Source organism: Pocillopora damicornis, chromosome 2, assembly GCF_964200805.1.
Source record: "Pocillopora damicornis chromosome 2, jaPocDami1.2, whole genome shotgun sequence".
In the NCBI taxonomy this organism is placed as follows: Eukaryota; Metazoa; Cnidaria; class Anthozoa; order Scleractinia; family Pocilloporidae; genus Pocillopora; species Pocillopora damicornis.
This window is the reverse complement of record NC_142671.1, coordinates 3,457,542-3,480,522: the sequence shown is the minus strand read 5'-3', so window position 1 is coordinate 3,480,522 and position 22,981 is coordinate 3,457,542. Positions and strand designations below refer to the sequence as shown.

General features: G+C 38.4%; 1 protein-coding gene and 2 long non-coding RNA genes across 4 annotated transcripts; 1 reads left to right on the top strand and 2 right to left on the bottom strand.

Annotated features, from left to right (window-relative positions):
• Window positions 1-1,891: 1,891 nt before the first annotated feature.
• LOC113670746 (endothelin-converting enzyme homolog) lies at window positions 1,892-19,994 on the top strand. Of its 2 annotated transcripts, none has more exons than XM_027186937.2 (17): window positions 1,892-3,479; window positions 11,332-11,388; window positions 12,103-12,216; window positions 12,517-12,603; window positions 13,192-13,325; window positions 13,530-13,761; window positions 14,227-14,325; window positions 14,873-14,950; window positions 15,247-15,350; window positions 15,972-16,030; window positions 16,308-16,362; window positions 16,644-16,711; window positions 17,068-17,207; window positions 17,693-17,758; window positions 18,266-18,361; window positions 18,760-18,836; window positions 18,986-19,994. In XM_027186937.2, exons 1-17 carry the CDS (start codon window positions 2,691-2,693, stop codon window positions 19,083-19,085), a joined length of 2,355 nt encoding a protein of 784 aa, XP_027042738.2. In that variant the 5' UTR covers window positions 1,892-2,690; the 3' UTR covers window positions 19,086-19,994. The 2 variants fall into 2 exon arrangements, with proteins under 2 accessions (XP_027042738.2, XP_089053200.1); XM_089197074.1 differs by lacking the exon at window positions 1,892-3,479 and adding an exon at window positions 9,471-10,314.
• LOC149049565 (uncharacterized) lies at window positions 3,901-6,245 on the bottom strand. The gene is made up of 2 exons (XR_016183850.1): window positions 6,122-6,245; window positions 3,901-4,658 (listed from the first exon to the last, which is right to left on the bottom strand). It is a non-coding gene; the product is annotated as an uncharacterized LOC149049565 (long non-coding RNA).
• On the bottom strand, window positions 18,943-20,994 carry LOC149049564 (uncharacterized). The gene is made up of 3 exons (XR_016183846.1): window positions 20,824-20,994; window positions 20,281-20,367; window positions 18,943-19,059 (listed from the first exon to the last, which is right to left on the bottom strand). It is a non-coding gene; the product is annotated as an uncharacterized LOC149049564 (long non-coding RNA).
• Between the last annotated feature and the right edge of the window lie 1,987 nt (window positions 20,995-22,981).

Below are 22,981 nucleotides of genomic sequence, written 5' to 3'. Positions count from 1 at the left end.
CTATTCAACCTTGATCATCATGCTGTATGCACCAAGCGCTTTGGTGAACCAGGTGCAGATTTACCCAAACATAAGCAGGCAAACTGTTCACTGTCAAGCAAACTGATGAGGTATAGCGCAGTATTAGGAGCATTCCCTTCCCATATAAGGCCAGAGTTCAGCACGTGCGGACGTGTAACGTGGATTGCACTCTTCATTAGATCAGGTCCCTTTTAAAGGATTCCTTAAGGCTCGTCGCCTTTCCTACTTCTACAAAAACTGAAATTAAACAATGGACGACGCCCCTCTGCTTGGATCTACCTCTGATAGAATACGTTTCGTTTAATTCCATTCAAAAATTGCTCAGTGGTGAAAGGAAGGCTCATTTAGGGTTAGATTTCAAGATAAGAGGCGAATAGATGTTTTCTTTTCTTAAACGGCTGTTTGCGTATACTTCTATTTCCCCTGACTGCGACATTTGTTGTCAAGTAAGCTTCTTAATGTTGTTAATGGTGTCGGTCATTTTGATGTAGATTAAAAACCGCAGAAATAGTTTTGGGAAAGGAACTATTCCTATATGGTAATCCGAAACTGCTGACAACATGTGGGTACAAAAAGCCCGCTCATAGGGAAATCCAAAACGGGCTGATTACTTATGTGAGAGGGGGCGTGTTACTCCGCGCTGAGTTTATTAAATCAGCATCTCATAATAAAGCACAGTCCCAGAAATTTTAGAATTCTTTTGTCGCGTGCAACTTTTAAGCAATACAATCCTAATGTTCTTATGACGAGACAAAAGTATTTTTCCAATGCGATTTACAAACAGAGGTCACTTTTTCGCTTGACCAAGGTAACAAGATTCTAATGAAATTTGAAAAATTACGTAACCAGTGTTGTAAGGAGATTGAGGGCCCTATGTGGTTTTTAAGTTATCGGAAGTGTTAACTAGGTTAAGTAAGAGAGAAGGAAAGACGGTTAATCTTTTTTTTTTTTTGCAAAGTCGGTAACGTTTTCCTTGTGGAGACTTAACGCAACTTAAGTTAATCCGTTGAAGGTAATTAGAGTTTCGTGAGGTGAATCCTTGATCCTGATTTACACGAACACGAACCAAAGTGGGAAAGGATGAAAGGTCTTTTGAGATTTATAACATACATTTTCAGGAATTGCTCATTGTTTATGAAATCTGAAATCATATTTGAAACCAGTCAGTGGGTTGTTCCTCGGCCATGATCGAACCCGCCAAAGAATTTCAAGTATCCACAAGGTTGCATATCGGCCTACGACCTCTCGAAATGTTTGCTAAAGATAACAGTCTTTTCGGATGTTGATTTTAGGTCTTTTTCCCGTTTCGGCGTATACTGATTTCATCTTTTCGATAAATTTACCGGAAACTTGTAGAGAATTATGATAGTTTTGACCTATAGAGTCATTTCCAACGAGGAAAAATAAATAAAAAACAACAAGAAAATTAAAAAAAAAAAAAAACACGTGAAAACAAAAAGTGGAGTTTGCGGATTTGTGTTGTAAATATTACATAATCCATTCAGTATTCCGTAGCTATTTGAATTTTCGAAATGAACATACATTTTACTGTGTGTTCTCCTGCACGTTCCTCTTAATAATATTGTTAATATTTCCTGACCGCCCCAATGATTAAATGTTTCTAGCCTTCCGTTGACAAATCTTATTTGTTAACCCCAAAAGCCTCTGTTAGTCTAGCTGTAATCCATCACTAATACACGGAAAAAGCGTGTTCACAAGTCTACGCTATTACATGTTATTAAGAGCGTGTTAAAAATGGTTATCAAAGCTTTAAATTCATGGGGCTTTTGCCGCTTTTTGTCTGTTTCCGTAACTTCTTCCCTAAAATTTTGGAATTACGAGGCCTTAAAAGCCGATCTCTATCCTCTTGTTTCGAATAACGTTTTCGGTAAAAGTATCAATCGACCTAAGTTGAAAAATAATCGACCATAATCAGTCACGGAAGCAATTAATCAGACAAGAAGTTATGAATCGTTTATATTGCCCACGAAAGCGATTTGCCCTAAGTTCGAATTCAGCTCAGAGTCTGCACTTCTCGTTGAGTGACTGAAGAGGGCAACTCCGTTATGACAATCTTCATGGGTAGCCCCGCTATATCATAACCAAAAGCAACCCCCAAAAGCCAAAGAAAAGCCTCTAAACTCGGCACTTAAAGAGTTTTATAATACTCTTTAGGTAAAATATTGTGTACGGTCAATTTACTTCAAATTACTTAGACGTGACACAACATATGCAGACAAGTATATTGATTTTTTTCGAACAGAGACTCTCCTTTGCCCTTATATAAAATTTTTGAATCTTTGTGCTTAGAATTTTTCAGTTTTACGTTATGAATGTTCCGTAACTTGATCATTTTTCTAGCAACTGTATTAATTCATCAGACCTCACCTGCTGTTTTCGTCTTTCCATTGTGTTTGGAAACTTTTTTTTCAAAAGTCCTTATGATCTTTTAATGCTAACCTTACAATTACTTGTCAAGTTATCCATCATCAAAAGCCAATGTTCTTGTTTTGGGCCAATAGGATTTTTAGACTTAAATGGCTTGAAATAACAAGATTTTAATTGTCAGTTTCTGATGGATGACTCGACATTAATCAGAAAGTATTTAGCTTCGAAATCAAGAACGTTGATTTTCCATAGAGGCTATTACGAGTCAGTTGTAGCTTCCTATGATAATAATGTCACATAATTTAAACGAATGGAACGGCGCGGCCGGAACATCAAGCACAGAGGCGTTCGGAATTGACAGAAACAAGAATCTTCGAGATAGTGAAGATGCTGACCAACTCAAAAAAGACTTCTACATCCGAAAAACTCGGCAAAACACCTGTCTCGTGGCTGCTGTGTTGATTACCGTCCTTTCAGCCATCGCTTGTCTTGTCTTAGTCATCTTTCTTGTCAGAGAAGTGAAAAAGAATCATCGGTCGAACATGGAGCCGACTAAAGCGCCTGGAGGCTCTATGAGTCTAGATCAACATTGTTACACCTCGGACTGCTTGCAGGTTGCTGCTTCCTTGAAACGGAACATGAACTCGTCTGTTGATCCCTGTGAAAACTTTTATGAACATTCTTGTGCTTCTTGGATCAGACTAAATCCGATTCCTCCCTCAAAAATTTTGTATGATACTTTCATTCAAGCTGATGACGAGAACGCGAGGAAGCTTCGTGAATTTATGGAAGAAGTGGATGAGCTTCCGGAACAAAGTGCTGTCAAGAAGACTAAACGTTACTTTCACTCCTGCGTTGATGAGGAAGCAGTGGAACAGGCAACAAACACCAGTCTGACACCACACATATCCAAATATGGCTCTTGGCCCTTGGATAAGAAAACGTGGAACGCCTCGCAGTGGGAATGGTCTAAGGTTTTGCAAACAATGATCAGAGATCTTACAGACACACCCCTCTTCAGCGTAGAAATTGACATCGATCCTCAAAATTCTTCTCAGCATATGATATTGGTAAGTGATTTTCATAACAGTAAAGAAATTACATCTGAACTTGGCCTGATAAATATTGTACTACTTCTTTAGAGTTTTTTTTTTTTTTTTCAGTTACAGAAAGTGATAGAACCTATGATAACCTTAAAGGCTTACAATGGCTTAAAGTAAGAACTTAAGGGTACCAGTTTACTCCAAACATAAAAAAATGTGACCTTTTCCTGATAAAGTTTAGTAATCTCTTGTTTCTAAGAGACTCTAGAAGACCGCGCAAAATAGCAAACATATTTGAACGAAAAAGATTTGAGCGACATTTTAAGGAGTACAGTTGAACCTTGATTATCGGGACTCGTTGAGACTGGACGAAATAGTCCGGATAATCAAGAATATGAATATTAATGAGATACAAAAACTGATTAAATGAAGAAAGTGACATTTAATCGTGAAACAAAACATTTACAAATCGTTCTGAAAAAAATGTGGTCTACATCTACACTGTTGTGAATACCTCCACAAGTGTGTATTAACAATTCAGAATTGGTGAAAAATGTTTTTACATAGGCCTAAAATGTCGAAGTAAGTCAGTTTGTCTTAAAGAAGAACATCGCGTGCGCATTGAGAGTTCCATCATTCTTCGAAGCTGCACAATCTGGATAGCGTCAACATTGTTCTGTCTTTCCATCCATAATAAATACTTTTTAAAGCATTCAACAGCCTCAGAGTTCGAAACAATTTTCTCATCTTGGCCTTCATCTTCCTAATCGCCGCTGCTTTCATCTTCCAAAGAAGACTGTTCAACAACGCTCTCTAAAATTTGCTCATCTGACAGCTGTGGCGATGTTAAGAGTTCATTTTCACTTAGCAATAAAGCAACTCTAAGCCAACTAGACCTCAATCGAATGTTCTTTATTAGTTACGACGCGTGCGAGCGCTGCTTTTGCTTTTTGAAAGCGAGACAAACTCCGGGTAATTGAGAAATCCGGATAATCGAGGTTGGGCTGTACTTCTGCTTCAGTTGCAAAGCTTGGTTTGAAACTCAAAATGTCAAGCAACATCCCTGAATCAATTCTACAAAGCGAGGATGTTGGCTGCCGGTGACATTTGTACCGTTGTGATCATTGTGAGTTATTATTCAATGCTGTTACAGCTTCAGTTTCTCTTTCTCCTTTTCTTTTCTCTCTAGCACTGCTGCTGCTGTTACTTACGTAACCAATTGAAATAAAGATACATAATTCCACAGATTAATAACAGAGCAAGTCCTTGCAACATTTCAAACCATACGTGTTAGATGTTATGTCTGGATCTTTAAAATATAATCAATGATTTGAAATCATTAGAGAGAACTTCTATGGAGAGACCTTTCGACTTCATCGGAACGTTTTGTTTATCAATTTACGTGCTGTGCTTTGCCAGGCATTTTATAAGCTTTGCTTGTGGGAAATTTGACTTATAGATGTGAAATTAAAAAAACTTGAAGACGTCGAAATCTTATGAATATAAAAAAAATTGTGTAAGGCTGTGTTTGATTGAGGAAAAGAAACCAAAAACTTTAACTGAAATATTCCTTTTCCGGTGAGTAACAGCTTGGTAGGTGAAAGTTTAAAACACTGAAATAATTACTCGAATACGATTTTTGAGTTTATTTGTATCTATTTAGATTGTAAAACGTGTTGTGTTTTCATCAAATTTTGGCTTAAAAGGTCAGTGAAATAACCAGCTCGGTAAATGCTTGAAAGAAGAGGAATTAATTCAATTGGAATTCAAGTAGATCGAAGTTGTGAATTTACCTAAAGTTATAAGCCATAATCCATAATCCAGGTTAGAATTTTGTACCCAACAACTATTAAATTAGATTATACGTTTGATTCATTGAACAGCTTATCGTATCTACCCATTAATATAGCTATATACAAGAAACTTATTTCAGCCCTTAAAACGCAAATATAACAGTAATTTTTGTTGTAAAAATCGAGACGAACCTCTTCTGTAATGGATTAAACGAAATGACTACGTCTGTACCCAGTATTCATCGACTGTTTTCCTTGCCTTGGTTCTTATCTTTGAGAGAGTAATTTCTCGGTAATCGGTAATTAAATGCCAGTTTTGATTGAGAAGCCAAAGAAGAGCATATGCACTTATCTACGGATGTGGTTTGCTGCCCGGAATCACTCTGTGGTAAAAATATGGCCTCACGCTTCGTTCTAATATTCATTATCATTTTTTAACTAATCTTCATTTTAGTTCATGATAAATAAAAAAAAAAAAAGCTAGAAACTACAGATTTTGGAAATTTGTCAAGCCTTTTCCTTTTATTAAGATTGTCAAATCATTGTGTAAGATATTTATAGGTCAATTTGAGTTAAACCGAAATCCGTGCGCATACAGATCATTCACCGGCAATGTTTTTAACCTTCAAATGCACAGCCCATTCAACTTTTAATAAGCAGAAAACAAATTAAATTTCTTATCTTGACACTAGAGGAAGCATCTTTGTGCCAGAGTAAACGTAAAATCATTTCAACCGGGCAACAGATTTATTTGGTACTCAAAAAGTGCGTCATGCACCATTGTGTTGTTATTCCTTTCGTAGATATCAAAGTTAATCAATTAATAATATTTTATCCAATCTTTAAGGGACTAAAGCATCGACCAAATTCACTCACCCAATAGCATCTCAGGAGATGACGAGCAGCAAAGCTTTTAAAGGGGGAACTGAGATGAACTTTTCATTGGTGATTCGTTAGAAGAGCAAAGTCCGACTTAACTTCGCTTACGCTGAAATAGGTCAGAAAAAAAATCAATCAACATCTGGTGTAGCACCCTTTGCACATGGTAGTGCTGTAACCTATTTCGTTGATCACATGTCGGCCACGTGACTATTGCGTTTTCTCAACTGCGTTGATAATTAAAATTGACCACCGTAAAAAGTTTCAAAGCTGACGTTTGGAGCGTCAGCCCTTTGTCATTTGCTACGAAATACCCGTCAGCGACGCAGCGCCACAGTTTCTATAGAAACTTGCCCCCTTCATTTACGTGATTATTAACTCACACCTTTTTCCTTCATCACTGTTTTTCCATTAAATGTAGGGGAGCAGTGGGTGAAGTACTTCGATCTTCGATTCGGTGATGCATGATTCGTTAGAATCTACTCGACTAAACTGGCGAATGATTGTTACTTTGGAATTTTTTGTCTATTTTTTGGAGAATACATGACACAGCAAATATAACAAATATAACACTGTACGTATTTAAAAAATCTCGCTACCCGGCTGGGGTTTTCGGTAGACACCTGAATGATCGGAAAATTTGGAAAACCCTCAGTTTCTTTTTCTTCTTTAGAACATGTCTGGCATATATCTAGGCCCAATTTCGTAGACAGGAAATAAACCTTTTTTTTCCAGAAATGACAGAAGTGTAACACTCGTCCACTTACCAAAAAACTACATTCGATCGGTTTAGTACAGAGTGATTTTTTGTATTTACAGAAACACGTCAATCTTAGGGCTTCTAAGAGCGGGCTCTTTGAAACGGCTTTACCTCATAGATCTACGCTTTATGGTGGAATATTTCGGAAGGACAAAGGAGAAGCTGTAAAAGGGAAATTTCGGTCTATCGACTCGAAAGGATTCAGCAAATTATCATCTCATTTGTTTAATTAAAACCGGCAACACATAAAATGAACCATATCTGCCCTGAATTTACCATCTTTTGAAATATTGAATCTTAATTATTACAAGATACTCCCCTAACCCAAATTGGTGCTCGTCATCCGATAGATCCCAGTTAAAATAAGTGTTGACGGGTATCAATCAATCAAGCAATCAAGTTTTTACCTCTCCAGGAAGTGCTTTGAAGCATAATTATGCTCGACAAAACAAGACGCTCGTATAAAAAAAAAATTACAAATTTAAAAACTAAAAGTATGCAAGATACGTAATGGATTGAAAGACGAATAAGTAAATGAACGAATCTTTAAAGAATAATTACACATTTTATCAGGCATTGGTAAATAAATTAATGTAAATAGTCTGGCAGTAAATGAAAGTTTAACAGTAAGCAAAAGCGGAAGCTTGAACCTCAAAGGTCCGTCGCACCCGGGGGGGAAAAAACGACACTTGAACTCAAACAAGCAGCATTTTGCGGAGTTGGGCCTACAAGGGGGCCGCGACATCTGTACCAAAGACGAAAAGAAGACAAGTAGGCGGAGCTCCTGCTATGCAACAGGGTCGTCATGGCCTATAAAACAGTACTGAAAAAAATTTCTAGGCCATGACGCGTACGGACCGAGCGCAGCGAGGTCCAAGCCTTATTTCTAAAAGCCAGATATTTTTCTGTCTGGCTCGACCTTACTTAGTCAATAACCATTCTATCATAGGACCGTCTATTTTTTTCTTCTTCCCACTGACCTTCTTTCAGCTCGCTTCCCGTGAAGGGCCCACAAAGTTGTGTAAGCCCCCCAATGTTGGAAACAACTCTGAAAGTTGTCATATGACAGTTTAGCACATGTCTAAACAAAGCAACCTCTTTTCCGATGGATGGACATCTCAATAACTTCGGTCAAAAGTCTTCCGCCAGAGGAAATGAAAGGGTCAATTTTTTATTTTCAACTTAATTATTTCCGAGCCTCGGAAAATAGCCACTCAGAGTGTGGTGAGTAATGCTTGACTCATGAGAAATACCCGTAAAGCCTCATGCTTGGTACATTGTGCAAAACTTCGGCGTCCAATCAGAAAGACGTAATCCGGCAAAGTGGAGAGTTTCTGTGATGCTCGTGCAAATCATAGACTGATGGAAAGTGTCAGTTTGTAATGCAGTGGTGGTATAATTTCTGTTGGATAGATAGTAGAAGAACTGTTTTTTTTTTTTTCGTCATGACCCCTGCCTGAAAGTCACGAAATTTGCTCACACCCGGTCCTCTCTCAGGGTGGCTGACAGTCAATTGTGAACTATAATTCTTGAAAAGTCTCCTCAAGTGGTACTTCGTTGAAAAGGACGACAACACGCCTGTGGTAACGAGGTTAACTGGAGTTTCGTTAGCTTTGATATAAGCATGTATTTAGTGGTAGATCATTGCAGCATAGAACTTGGAGCGGTATAACCCATACATTTACTGTAAATTGCAGACGGATTGCGATGGCTTCCTGCTCAAATCTGATATGCCGAAGAGAGACATCAATTCTGAATTCAAAGAACCCGGATTGATGTGAAACCTCTTTACACGTCTTTTGTTAACAAGCAGACCTCTGTAATTAAAAAGAAATCTCTACTCCGTCTAAACATGCCTAATTATTGTCTCCGCTAAAAATTCATATACTGGTTTTTGCGGCTATAACTGACCCACAGCTGTTTTGTTTATTTCATCTTCTCATTTTCATCACTCATCATTCTGGTGAAATGAGTCTAGACGGCCCTTTTATCTGACAATTAGAGTGCCCTTAATGCAATTATGTTGACTGACTTATCATAACAGTGCTCAGGTGGGTGGAGTCAAGTTTTGCGTTAGGCAAATAGTCATATGATGCAATCTTGGCTTGCGTTGTTCTTCAATTCTTTTTTGTTTTGCCTTGTTTGGTTTGTTTTTTTCTCGTGTTTTGTCTTCATTTGTGAACACGTTTAAATTTCCGTGGATTGATGTTTGGAGGTTGATCTTACAGCGGATGTAGTTCGAAACTTCAGATTATCATTAAACTTCAGGCCGTGATTATGTTTGGGAAATCGCGTAGTTTAGCACACTATATCTAACTGTGCACCTTGCATTGATCTTCTTGCGACGCTGGGTGGCGACCAAAAGAGATAAAAGTCAAAGATAACAAAATGCATGTCACTGCGAGCATAAGAAAGAGTGAGAGGAAAAATTAACCCTTTGTCAGGCAGTACGCCTCATAAAAGGTTCCGAAAGGTTTCTAAGGAAATCTCGAAACAAAAGAATGTTTAGTGTAAACATCGCACTTAAACAAGCTTATCTTATGTCACAATCTGACGTCAGCTCATTACGGAATTCCATGTCAATACTGTCATAAAATAAAACACATACAAAACGTTTGGATGTTAAGTAAGCACTCTAGTGTTGCTACCGCAGGAGGCAACGTAACAAAGACCTGGAGTTAAGATGGATTCAAATGGATCTAAAGTTGATACAGAGCCGGGTTTTACTTCAAGCACCATGAGCTTGGGTGTCCACTCTCAATCAAGTCGTTCTCTCTTTTACTCTAAAGGGAGGAAGAAAGTGATCATGGGTTTGATTTTCGCTTGTGTAACATTGCTTCTCATCTGCATTACTCTCACTGTGTACCTTGTTGTGGTTGCTTCTCGTGACCATGAGAAAGATATAGCGGGTAAAGCAGATGGGAAGAATGGACAAATGCAAAAGCAATGTGCTTCAGATGCATGTTTGGCAGTGGCATCTGCATTGAAGAGGAACATGAACGAGTCTGTCGACCCGTGTAAGGACTTCTTCCACTATTCCTGCGACGGTTGGATAAAGCACAACCCCATCCCGCCATCTCTCAACTGGTTCTCCACTTTTGGAAGATTGGCCAAGCTTAACAGCGAAAAAGTGTTGCTACTTCTGCTACAAAATGATGAGCTGCCCAAAGAACACGCTGTTTGGAAAACTAGAAACTATTTCAAGTCATGCATGGCTGAGGAAGAAATCGAAAAAACTGCCTTAAACGAAGTAAAAAGCCTCATCACCGGACTCGGTTCGTGGCCTCTTAGTGATGCTTCTTGGAACGAGTCAACATGGAATCCTATCAAACTTTTAGCGGAGTTTCAAAGGGATTTTTCGACCGGGTCACCTATGTTTGTACTAGGCTTGAATGTAAACCCTTTCAACTCTTCGAAACACATATTACAGGTATTACATTACTAGGACAATTATTGTCTTTTAGAGCTCATCAAATGATTATGGCCATTACCAATTTCAATGCCACGCTTTAAATTGTAATCATAAAACCATTTGCTTACTATTGTTTGTTTTCTCAAACGGGTGGCAGACCCCCAAGTTGTGTAAGGTGCCTAAGAGAGAACCTTTCGTGGTTTTTTTTTTCCAACGCGTTAATCAAAGGATACCGAGCGTCGGTAAATCAAGTAATACATCACTGACATATTTCGATGCACACTTAAGGCTATCGTTAATGTACAGGTATCATACGACCCCCCCGAAAGGGTTATCGGTAACAGCTATACAAACGGCAAAAGGGTCATGGTGGCGCTAACATTGACCATTGAATAATTTATAATGATTACATTTCGACGACAAAAGCTTGCAATTGAAAAAGGCCAAGATGCCTAATAAGATTCACAACATATCGTATTATGTTGACTGAAACAGGTCAATTTAATGCAACGAATCACTGGGCTGTCGATCACCTTTTAGTAAGTTCATTATCCCCAGGGATTTTGTTTATGCTGTTTAAGCTTTTTCGAAGTCTAATTTTGGTATTTTTAGGTCTTACCGCCTAAGTCTTTATTGAGGACGTTTCCCGTTGTTAAGCTGGACGTAAATATTGACAGACCTCTGTAAACGAGCCGTGCAAAGTGGAAAAAAAATGAAAAAAGAAAAAAAAAGGTTTCCATACATTGCTTGCTCTCTCGGGCTTTGAGAGTTTCTCATTTCGATGTGCTTGTTTACTGTAAGGTAATAAATATATTTCCGGGGTGCAGGGAATTACAAAATAGTGGCTTTCAATAGACTAAAATTTGCATTTGGAACGTTTGGTGACATGGCGAGGTATGCTCCAAACCAAAGAAAGAAAAAAGAGTCAAGAATATGTATCATGAACGGAACACTGTAGCCTTTTACAGCGATAATCATTTAAGCTTCTTGGACTACAACTGGCTAAATTTGTCAAAATTGTATGCTTTTTTGCAGATAATGCCTCCTTCTTTAAGTCTGATTCGTGAGAAGTACCTAGCCCCGGAGAACAAGGTATTCTCTATTAATCACTAAAAGTTTTCTACTCGATCATACAGTCACACCAAGTTGTCGGAAAAACGCTGAGACAGTACTTACTAAGATAAGCAGATTACGTCTCCTGATGGTGCGGTCCGACCATTATTTTAGCGCTTAAACAGTCACAACGGCAAAGCCGAAAAAACCTGCGAGCTTAAGCCATTATGAAGGCAAAGCGTGGGGAAACTGAAAAAAATTGTTTTCTATTCTTCCATCGAGAGAGGTCCCTTAGCAAGGTGGGAAGATATCGTTTACAAAATTGAAAAATAGGAAATTTTTCATAAGGGTTTCCGTTCTGAAAATGTGCAAACTGAGTTAATTCATCAGTGTCACTTTGTAAACGACGGCTAAGAAATACCAGAGTATAAAAGCTTTTAGGGTAAAAGCTTTCACTCGCACAAATCACCCGATACATTGCTAAAGACAAAGGTAATGAGAGGACGTGGAAAATATCAACCAGAGGATATTGTGTGAATTGACACCAACTTTAGGGCCAAAAATAAGTAAAATTTAAGGCAGACAGTAAGAAGAACTTATATGAGATCTTGAATTTCATTAAATTTGTTGTTTCCTTCCCCCCACGCACGATGGTTCGCTATGTCGTTGAAGACCAAAAGGCCGAGATAATACCTGTACCGACCAGTTCTGCCATTCAAAATGAATTAAAGTAATCGTTATATTCCATTTTAGACACGATTGGCTTATCTGAAATTCATGACAAAAGTGGGAAAGCTTCTTGGCGGAGGAAACGACACAAGAGATCAAATGGCGGCGGTTATGGAGCTAGAGACAAGGCTGGCAAACGTACGTAAATGATAATCTGCCATTTTGCTTTAAAGAAAAGTTAGTGACTAGGGAGAGGCGACGGAGAGGTGTTATCGTGGAATCGAAATTTCCCATCAGTTTTATCAGGCCGGGTTCATCTCCTTGTCAGTTCTATCCAAACAGAGCCTCTCTCAACCCAGAAATATGGATAGATACTAGCGAACTGTCTGGTTACCTGATGGTCAACCATCTATGTTGGCAGAACGAAATATCCTCACTCTTAGTTATTTAAGGCTATTTTGCATGAAAGCTGCAGCTTTTTCCCTAATGTTATTTCAGATCACTCCACCGAGGAGCGTTTTAATGCGTAATTACCATCGCAACATGAACATATCAGAACTCGAACGACAAGCACCTGGTTTCAAAGTAAGTTGTTAGAAAAGGTTTCAACTGATTGTCGAAAAAACAAAACCAAAATAATGTCAGTCGTAACAAAGGTTTACACCATTATTAGCCGATCAGGGCTCAAATTAAAAACAGTCAAACCATCAGTAACTTCGGAAAACACGGGCGACCAAGTTGTGATTGGTTTTCGTTTTGCGTCTGATTGATTGGGAGGATGACGCGAGTTTTTAAGATCAATCACAGACTGAATTTATGCAGAAAACCAAAACAATGTCAGATCACTTTTCACACAGTGAAAATTGCCCTTTTAGTTAAAGGTTCTATGAGCATCACAACAAACTACAATCAAAAACAGCTGTAATTGAGACTCTGTCGGAACTTATGATCGCTGAAAATTTTAATTTTCTGGCAAACAATTCCCAGAATAAGCGAATTGCTTCGAAAAAAATTTTTTTTCCGAATGCAAATGTCTTTGCAACAGAAGTTGTTCTGCTCTCTCTGAATTTTTTGCCACAACCAGCGAGTTATACGACATGAAAAAGGCTATTTTTGCTATGATAGTTAAATTTCTCATGTGTAAAATTAAAGCTATGCTTGATTTTCTTTTAGTTCACGTGGTTAAACTACATTAACGATGTATTAAAACCTTTCAACGTATGGGTGAACATCACTGACAACATTCTCGTCCCATCGCCAGAGTATCTGAAGAGTTTGTCCTCTATTGTTTATGAGACAGATAAGAGGTAAGCTGGAATCGGTGAAACTTCTCACCTCAATGTCAGTTAGACGTGTACTCTAATTTCTAGTAATAATCTCTTTTCAGACTTGAATTACCCCAAAAATTATTTCCACCGGTAGCAGTTCGAAGATGATCACGTAGATCTTTTCCTTTAAACTCAAATACTTTAAGTTGTCAGTGCGCCAAACATGAACAATTTTCTTTTCAGAATCCTGTCGAATTACATGATGTGGACGCTCGTGCGCTCTTCTGTTCCATATCTGTCACGTGATTTCCGAGAAGCTAAGCTGGAATATCAAAAGGAAATAGAGGGAAAGAAATCGGCCACGCCTCGATGGTTGTACTGTGTGGAAGAAATGAATGGCTATTACCATGGGCTTACTTATGCATTGGGTTATATGTATGTTACCAACGCCTTCGACACTGAAATCATACCATTTGTGAGTGAGAAACTAAACCTTTCCCTAATTCCTGTTTATTGGTGATAAGAATTGAGATGATATCCAGTCGTTCCGTACCCACGAAAGGTTTGAACTAGTTCGATTAGTACCCATTTTATGTCGGTTCCTACCCAACCTGAGCAATCCCGAGGTAGCAGTTACGGTTTTGTAAGATTTTTTTTCGCTTGTTTCTGAGCACAGTTGAAGTCAAAATGTGGTAAGGACAAAAAAGAGGTACACGAAGAGCAGCCGAGTGTGTCACTGATGTTCCTATCACAATTTCACTTCATCTGTCATAATTTATTGTATAGACCCATCGCCACATGGAATCTACTTTTTTATATGGTAAAAAAAGCGAAATGTTGTGGATGATGATGTCATCTGTGGGTCCGTCCTCCAATAGATCATAGGTAAGAACCAATCAAATCGCGTGTATCAATCAGCTTATCATATGATTATTTGAAGATACAAGAGATGATGTCAACTATAAGGCAAACTTTTCGAGACGAGACATCTCGCGACGATTGGATCGATGAACAAACACGCCAAAAAATAATTGAAAAGGTTAGCATCTTTAACTTAGATTGGTAGCTTGATTTAGCAACCCCTTCAACTTCTATGACTCAGCTATTCTCCCTTTTTTTTCGTTATTCTGTCATAATTATTGATCCATTGTCCTTAATCGCACAAATCCTCAGTATCACAACTTCAGTAAATTGGCTTTCTTTTTAGACCTGCAGTACAGCCGTACAAACCTTCTTCTCGTAACATTGTATCCCTCCATCCCTTTTTTTTTTTTTTTTCAAGTCGAGAGGAAGATCACGATAGAAAAAATATCCAAAAAATGAAGCAGGACGGTGACGGGGTAGATCGCGGACTAGAGAAAACTAAAACTACAGGGAAGCTTCGAATACAGATCACTATATAGTCCTATACACATGGAATATAGCCTCGTGAAATGAAGATTCACTCTGCGAGATACCCAAATACAAGGGAATCGCTCCTTGAAATCTTTCTGAACAACTTTAGGTATTCACTCGGCAAAAGAATAAATATAACTCTAAATGGCTAACTTCGGATGACTCTTTGACGAGCTCTTAATTAATTGCAGGAAAAAGCAATGAAAAACAAGGTTGGCTTTCCGAAGCTCTGTGCCAATGAAACTTTACTGAACGAGTATTACAAAGATGTAAGTACGGTTGACGCAACTTTGGAACGTGTATAAGTTGCGCGCACCTTAGGACCCAGTCCCCCCCTGAGGTGCGGGGGGGGGGGGGAGTGTCGAAGAACTTTGCCTGTGTCATGAAAAAGTTTAGGTACTCTTCCCGATTAGGCTCTGTAGTATTCTAATGATCTCCTCTCATTCTACCCCCACCCCTCACCCCAAATAATTAAGGAGTGGTCCCTTTTCATTCAGTTCCTGAAGCTTGTTTGGCTTGACATTAAAAAGATTAATTTCATTCCGTTGTTATTATTTGTTTTAAGGTTAACGTTAGTCGCAGTAATTATTTTAGAAATGTCTTGGATGTGATGAAATGGCGAACACACTCTCAATTTTCGAGACTCAAGACTCCAGTTGACAAAGAACAGTAAGTAGTTACCAATTAAGTAGTGTGACACTAAAGTTCGTTGCCATGAGGTCCTCATGTTACGGCGTGCGAGCGTTGGACGCGAGAGCTTGGTAAAGAGTGCAGTGATATCTGCGTCAAAAGGTCCAGCATGTAGCCTTGGCTACTGTTGTTCGTTTTTATCTATCTTTGTTTAGTTTACGATTTCTATCGAATTTCTTTTCCTCTATTTGGGAGACGCGGTTGCTTCCTAGTTAGTATGCTGAACTCCGAGTCGACAGTTTCGGGTTTGAGACCAGGCTGTGTAATTGTGTTGTGTTCTTGAGCAAAATACTTTTCCCTCACAATGCCTCTCTCTCCACCCAGGAATGTACATGGGTACTGGCGAATTGACAGGGATGTCTGGTGAAAACCTGGGGGGTGATGGAGTGGCATCCCTTCCAGAGGGGAGTACTGATACTCCTAGTCCCTTCACAATATGGAAAGCGAGATGAGCTCCGGCTTGATTGACCACTTGGTTCGAGTACCTGTCTTTACTCCCTTTCCCTTTTTTTTAACTTGTTTACAGAAGCCAATGTAATGCCATGTTTAACTTCTGCTTCTCTTTTGTCTCACCCAATTTTTTTCATTTGATTTTCACAGGTGGTATTTCGGCCCTCAGCTGGTCAACGCTTTTTACCTGCCTAATAGAAACGAAATAAGTAAGAATCGTTGTAGGAAAAAGCAGTGTGCGTGTTCTTTGTTTTCCTTTTTTTAAAATTTCCTTGAAACTACTTCAGTGCTAGAAAAATATCAAATGAAGGAGGTGTGTTGGGGTGTTCAACGGGTAGTACAGTAACTGATGAAGCCCTTGCGTATCATTCAATTTAGGGACCAAGTACGAACAATCCCAATATCATTTTGTTTCAAAGTCTGTGTCAAACTCCAGTTGTTCATTGAAGTTAACCAAACATTTCTTTTTTATTCATGATCGACTAGACATCCTGGCAGGAATTCTGCAGCCTCCATTTTATTACGGGCGAAAAGCACCCAGGTATGAAGGGCGTGTTAGTCAAGCGGAGGCAGCGCGTGGAAAGCGCAACACAAACTTGAAACGTGCACGAAGGGCAAATCACGCGCAAGAGGATAAGCTAAAAAAAAAAAAGATCTGATTTGACCAAAGCTTAGCTTTCCGCAAACACTGATATAGAAAATTCTAAAGCAAACATCATCGTTGTATATGTCATTTGCAGACAGTACCCCTATCATTTATTCAGGAGCAAGGTTTCGTTTTAAATTATCAAGGCTCTAACCTTTCATATCTCACACTTTTAGGGCAGTCAACTTTGGAGCAATAGGAATGGTTCTTGGTCATGAGCTTTCACACGGGTTTGACGCAACAGGTCAGTGGCAGATTACACACAGAAGCTGAACTACAAAATTTTGATGCAGAGCATTTAATTAGATTAAAAAATGGCGATTAAGGCAGTTTTCATTTTTCAGTCAAAAAGCCTCGTTCTCGCGCCTTTATCTTAGCACCAGATCTCTGACTCGTGAGAACACGGAAAGAAGCTACTAGTTCGCGAAACAGAAATCGAATGATACATACATATTACGGTTGACATCCAGAGTTGTATCCAAGAAATGATATGGTGTAATTTGATTAAAATAACCGTCAACAGATTGTGGGTTTCAGTGAAGAACGACTACATTAAGCAGGTTGCCATTCACGGTAACTAACCTTCCTTTTTTATACCAGGGAGATATTTCAACGAAAATGGAGAGATAACAGGTGATTGGTGGACTGCAGATACTTCAAAAAAGTTCGAAGAGAAGTCAAAGTGTTTCGTCGATCAATACAACAAATACTCTGTGGACGGCGAAAATGGTCCAATACATGTAAGTTTTGATGGAATGATAACCTAAAAAAGCAGAGAAGTCGTTAATTTAATGGATATCAGCGCCATTGTAGCTTTCCAGCTCTTGAGACTTTTAAGGTTCTTCGGGAAAGATCTTTGCGTTCGAATCCCGGAAAGGTAATTAGCAGGCTCTGTGTGCTCTGACCAGGTTACTTAGCCCTCATTGACTGCTTCGTACTCGTCTCTTGGATTCATAACTTTTTAGAATACTGTTTGTTAACATTTTAAAAAAGCAATATTTCATATTAAAACTGCTCATCACATTTTAATCAAGTCTAAATAAACAATGTATCCTAGAAATGATATGAAAGAATTTTCGCATGAGACTGGTTTCCAATAAGTTGTAAAAGAGATTTCAAATGCAGTGCAATTTCAATCGATAATTCTTTTAAGTAATACTCTTTCAAACTTTTTAGCTGATCCAAAGTGCTCTTCAATTGTATTTATGATCTACCTTTCAAATAGATTAATGGAGAGCTCTCTCTGAGTGAAAACATCGCCGACAATGGAGGAATCAGACTGGCTTACTGGGTAAATGTTTTGGCTACATTGATAACAAATCAATTCTTTGATAATGAGTTTCTCTTAGAAAGGCATCGCAAGTTATTCTAAAAGTGGAAAGAACCAAGCCATACAACAGCCAAGCCTCAAACACACCTCTTTTCCCCGTTTCTTGGTGATTTGTTTGAACAAAAGAAAGCTACAAAAAAGAAACCTTGGCTCGAAAAATTACCCTTTGTAATGACCAGAACAAAAGCTGTCTGTGAGGTGCGTCTTTTTGTTTTCCTGTGCGGCCAGGCCTCTTAACTGTTTTGGAAATTGCAGTGTCTTTAATCGATTCTTTGGCAAATCAGAAGAAAATGTTCAAACGGTTAGTTTTAACTTCGAAATCTCAAACCGCGACAAAAAAGTTTCCGATGCTTTTTAAATGCAAGTAATCAGTAATGAGAATCATATGGTTGGCGCAATTTTTTACGGTTTGAAAATTCTGGTTAATGAGAATGAATGTGATCTTATAGGTTTTGTTCTTACCAACAGGGATACAAGGACTGGGTTAACAAAAATGGTCCTGAACTTCGGCTGCCCGGCCTCAATATGACAAATGAGCAGCTCTTGTTCGTTAGCTTCGCTCAGGTAAAGATCTGGATTGAAGTATTTGAAGTGTTCAAAATTCTTTGATGAGACACCCTCTGCGGTCTAGGTCCCTCTTTTTTCGGTGAAGTACGTCGCACGAGTCAAACAAAAACAAGCGTGAACAATAAATTGATGTTCGCGCTTTACTTTTACAGCATCCTCTATCAGCAATTTGAAAGAATGTGAAAATTATTGTAAAATAAATTGTTACAGGGCAGCAGTTTCAGCGGCCACTTTCCCCTCCCCCCCCCTCCCCCTCAAATCGGAAAGGGTCCATACTCCATCCTTTTCCTGCTTAAAAACGTAACAAGCTCGTCATTTTTTAACCATTAAGATCATAGAGAGGGAACATTTTGGGGTATATTGAAATAACATGGGAAATCTTTCATTCTCGACAGATGTGGTGCAGTGCATTTACTCCGTCAGCTGCCTATGAACTGGCAACAACAGACACTCATACCCTGGCTAATTACAGGTACATATACACGAAGGGAAATAGAAAGAAATTCGCCTGTAACAAGGGGAGGGGGGAGGGGGGATAGACCGAACATGTATGTAAAGGAAATGAAATTCGATGATTCTTTGATCCTTTGTTTGTTTGTTTATTTGTTTTTTTGTTTCAAGGGTTATCGGTTCTCTTTCAAATATGAAAGAGTTCTCTGATGTCTTCAAGTGCCCCTCTGGTAGCAGGATGAATCCTGAGAAGAAATGTAAAATATGGTAAAACACTTAAAGGGACCTTTTTAAACTGAGATCTCAACTCTTTTGAAATGTTCCAAGACGGAACAAATGTGGTCTGTATTTCTTTCTCAGTGGAGGGTATTTGCAAGAACTAAAAACTTCATTACAGCTTTTGGAGATTTAATCTTGCTAATGTTATAAACGAAATATGTTAAATAATAACATAGTTTTTAAGTTTTTTCACCAATTTAATGCGACAAGAGAATATCAGTTTATAATCTGTTGGATGCGAATGTTTCAGTATACATTCATTTCGCTGTGCTATAGTTTAGAGAATAAGCCGTTAGGTCGATTTTCTGTCCTGAAGCTGACAATTTTCTCAGTACTCATCAATTTTACGCGATCTACAGGGACAAAATATGCAGAAATTTAATACTGTCTCAAATGACACTTTTGGTTACGATCGTTAAACAACAATTGTATAGTTTCATTTCTATATTCAAGTAGCTTCAAGAAACGAAAGTACGGGCTTCTACTCCTAGAGCTACGTGAATAATTGCAATTGCAATTAGACTCCTCGCTAATAAACATACTTTTTGTCCAACACAACTTAAATAAGGGTTTGCGACTTAGCTTGATTGCTTATTTTTCATAAAAAAAGAAGCTAGTTCGAGTATTAAATACATGCTTAATAACTAGAAGTATTACAGTTATTTTGGCAGTTTTACTTTAGAGCAGACCGGTTAGAGTTTTTTGTTTTGTCCTTTCGTGGCATTTATGCGAAGTCATCGTTCGCCGGCGAACGATTTGTTTTGGGATGACTTAATGAAATAGTAATTACTTTTTATTCATTGGGGGTGAATAATACTACTACAGCTTGTGTCTAAGCAGAGTAGATTACAACTTGTTAGGCTTAGTTTCTACAAAACTGAATACAAACATTACCATTTTATACTTTGTCATTGCGCTACATTTCTGCATAGCAGCGTCTACATATTCTGAGGCTATCAGTTTTCGTAAGATCGCCGGGCTGGGGAATAGAAGAAGGAGAACTGGGAAAGAGGGCGATTTCAAGTCGAAGAGAAAAACAGGCTTAAAAGAATTCTCCCCATAATCCACTCTTAAATGAGAAACGAACGTTCTGCGAAAGCGCTCTTTTTGTGACAACCATTAACATTGTCATAGCATTGCTGTTTCAAGAAGGAGAAGAAACGTCTGCGACGAACAATGACTATTACCTTAAAGGTGCCTTGATCACTGGTATCACCTTGTTCTTTTTGCTCTGTTCTTGATCAGTCTCCACTTCATTTTTAGTCTTTTCCAGTCTGATTTGGGAAAGAATGTCAGCGAGCAACGGCTTTTCTCAATATTGATCTCATTCACTCAGGATGTGGCATTTAAGGAACTTATAAAATTGTTATTCACAACTCTACTTCTTGCAGCCATTTTAAGAATAAAGGCAAAAAGATTAAAAGTATGTCTCTACGAAAACTCTCATCACGTGAAAAGTAGTTGCTCAAAGCAGAGGGTTTGACGAAAAGATAAGGAAACGACAAGCAAGGAAACAGAACATCTCACGTTATTTCACCGAGCACTTGCTTTTCGTTTCCGGCTTGCTAATGGTAGTGTGCTACGGAAACAGAAATGACCATCGGTACTTTGTTACGGTATAATCCAACCGAAAGAAAAACACTTCATTCCCAAAAACTCAACTGCTTTCAAAGCACAGCGAGTAATGCTCTTAACAAGGAGCGACTCCTAAAAAGCAGCACAACACTTACTGTTAATAAACTTAATTAAGCCCGGTACAGTCTATATCCCAGCTCATTATTAATTACTGACACAATCTCACTGCTGGCTCCAAAGTTCCTTGAAATGAGCAATCTTCCGCAGTAACTCTCTCTCGGTATAGCTTTCAAAGAAGTCGTCGCTCCGATAACAACAAATACCACTCCTAACACATTAGCGAGTCTTTATATATGTTCACAAAGTGTTCTGGAACATTCCAGAAGCTTACATATGAACTATTTTAGTAGTACTACTTAATAAATACGTGACTTGATGAAATGTTCTTGAAAGTTCTATGGTATGCAAGTCAGCATGACTCCGCAGTCTGGAGATTTCTAGAAGCAACAACAATTACCCAACAACCTTGTGACGAATCAATCCAAGATGGTCTGCCAAACTTCAGAAACGTGAATAAGAGACTTTACAAAATATGGTGAATAAAAAAGGTTCTTTTTTAAATTGAATAAGAGGATGAAAATCAACTAATTACCACTGCAACTTTCTCACTAAACAATGAAACTAATGATAACAAACCCCCCCCCGACCTGTTTCTTCCCACCCCACCCCCTCCCCCTTTCGTCTACGTAATCGAAGATCAGTTGCTAAGTTGCTTCAAATAAACTCACCAACGACCTGAGGGAAATTCTTACACGGTGACGCGCAGTGAAAATCAACTACATGAAGCTCCGCTGTTAAAGCACTGGCTAAATCTATATTACTTATTTTATTGCGTGGTAGAATTTCTGGTGAGTTTTTTCAAATCTAATCTACGAGGAAAATGATAATGAAACGAGGCTAAAGTTTATAGTTGCCTCCACTACCGTAAAAGTGTTATAAATATTGCGCATACGAAATTTTTTTCCGACCAACTAATATCACTAAGCGTGGCCTACCAAGTTTATGTCCAGTTTTCTTAAAGGGCGAAATACTGTTGTGGAAACCTCGAGAGACGTTATTTCAGAGTTTCTGCATAAAGTTTACAGACTATATTTTAATCTACTTAAAAAGAGATATTGGTCAAGTACCAGAATTTCTAATGAATCGAAAGCGTAGGGTGCTGTTAGGTATCTTTTAATTATGTAATCAGTATTCTTGTGGATACAGATGTTACTGTTTTCTTGTGTTGACGAAATTTCAACCGTCGCTCGTTTTGCTTATCAATATTCGAGGATGAAGTATTTACCTACGCACGGCCATATAAGTTCCTTAAATATCTTATGCCTCGTTCAGTTATCACAGCAAGACGTATTATTTTAATTTTAGAGTCGAAGAACTGGCTACTTTCACAGTACATTTTTTCAAATTATGTATGATCTTGTTTCACTTATCGAAAGTTACTGAGTTGGATCACGAGAGGCACTTCCCAACTCATCCACGGAATTAAAATACAGTTGCTTCGAATATCGCTTTCGAGTCAACTCTATCAAAGTATTATAACACGCAATTTCTCTACTACGATGAAATTGCAATATCGTATTTTTGGTGCCAAGTGGTACAAATGTAAACAGAGGAATCGAACAGCCCCAAATGAATCTCGCTCCTCGGTGCTATACCACTGAGTTACGTCCTGCATACCATTGGGATCAGCAATGTCGAAAGTGCTAAATAATTAAGAGGATCGAAAATTCTGAGAATGGTAATTGAAAGATATCTTTCGCCTTGTCACGTTTTGTTATTTTCTTTCTCTTACCCTCACTCGCCAAAACAAATAGCATCTTTTCTTGATTTTGATACAAATATGACTCAGGTGTCTTCATTATCTTCCAAGATGATTATGTTTTCTCTGAGACAGATCTCAGATTTCTGCTCACAGACAGAAGAAAAGAAATAGCTCACTAAAGCTACGTTCGTGCTCAGAAAAGGTAATCTCTATTAAGGACGAAGGAGATGTACAAAGGATTTTGAGACTAAGGATTTTAGAGCCGAAGGAGGCATGAGATGAATTTTGAGGGTATTTAGTGCATAATTCGAGAGAGATTTTTGTGGGGGCTTCACATGATGAAATAATTAACTCTCACGGAAGTGATCTATTTCCCTTCGTCCAAAAAAAGGCTTTCCATGATTTCCGGAATTTCTTTGTTAGTCTATCGAGTCTGAACCACCTTTTTAAAAAGTAATTATTTTAAGCATAACTTTTGCTAAAACAGGAAA

Bases quoted from the DNA above. Each gene is read 5' to 3' on its own strand.
- LOC113670746 (XM_027186937.2), top strand. From the start codon at position 2,691: ATGATAATAATGTCACATAATTTAAACGAATGGAACGGCGCGGCCGGA. The intron at 16,031-16,307 runs GTAAGAATCGTT...ATGATCGACTAG, and splicing joins GCCTAATAGAAACGAAATAA to ACATCCTGGCAGGAATTCTG. The intron at 17,759-18,265 runs GTAAATGTTTTG...TCTTACCAACAG, and splicing joins GAATCAGACTGGCTTACTGG to GGATACAAGGACTGGGTTAA.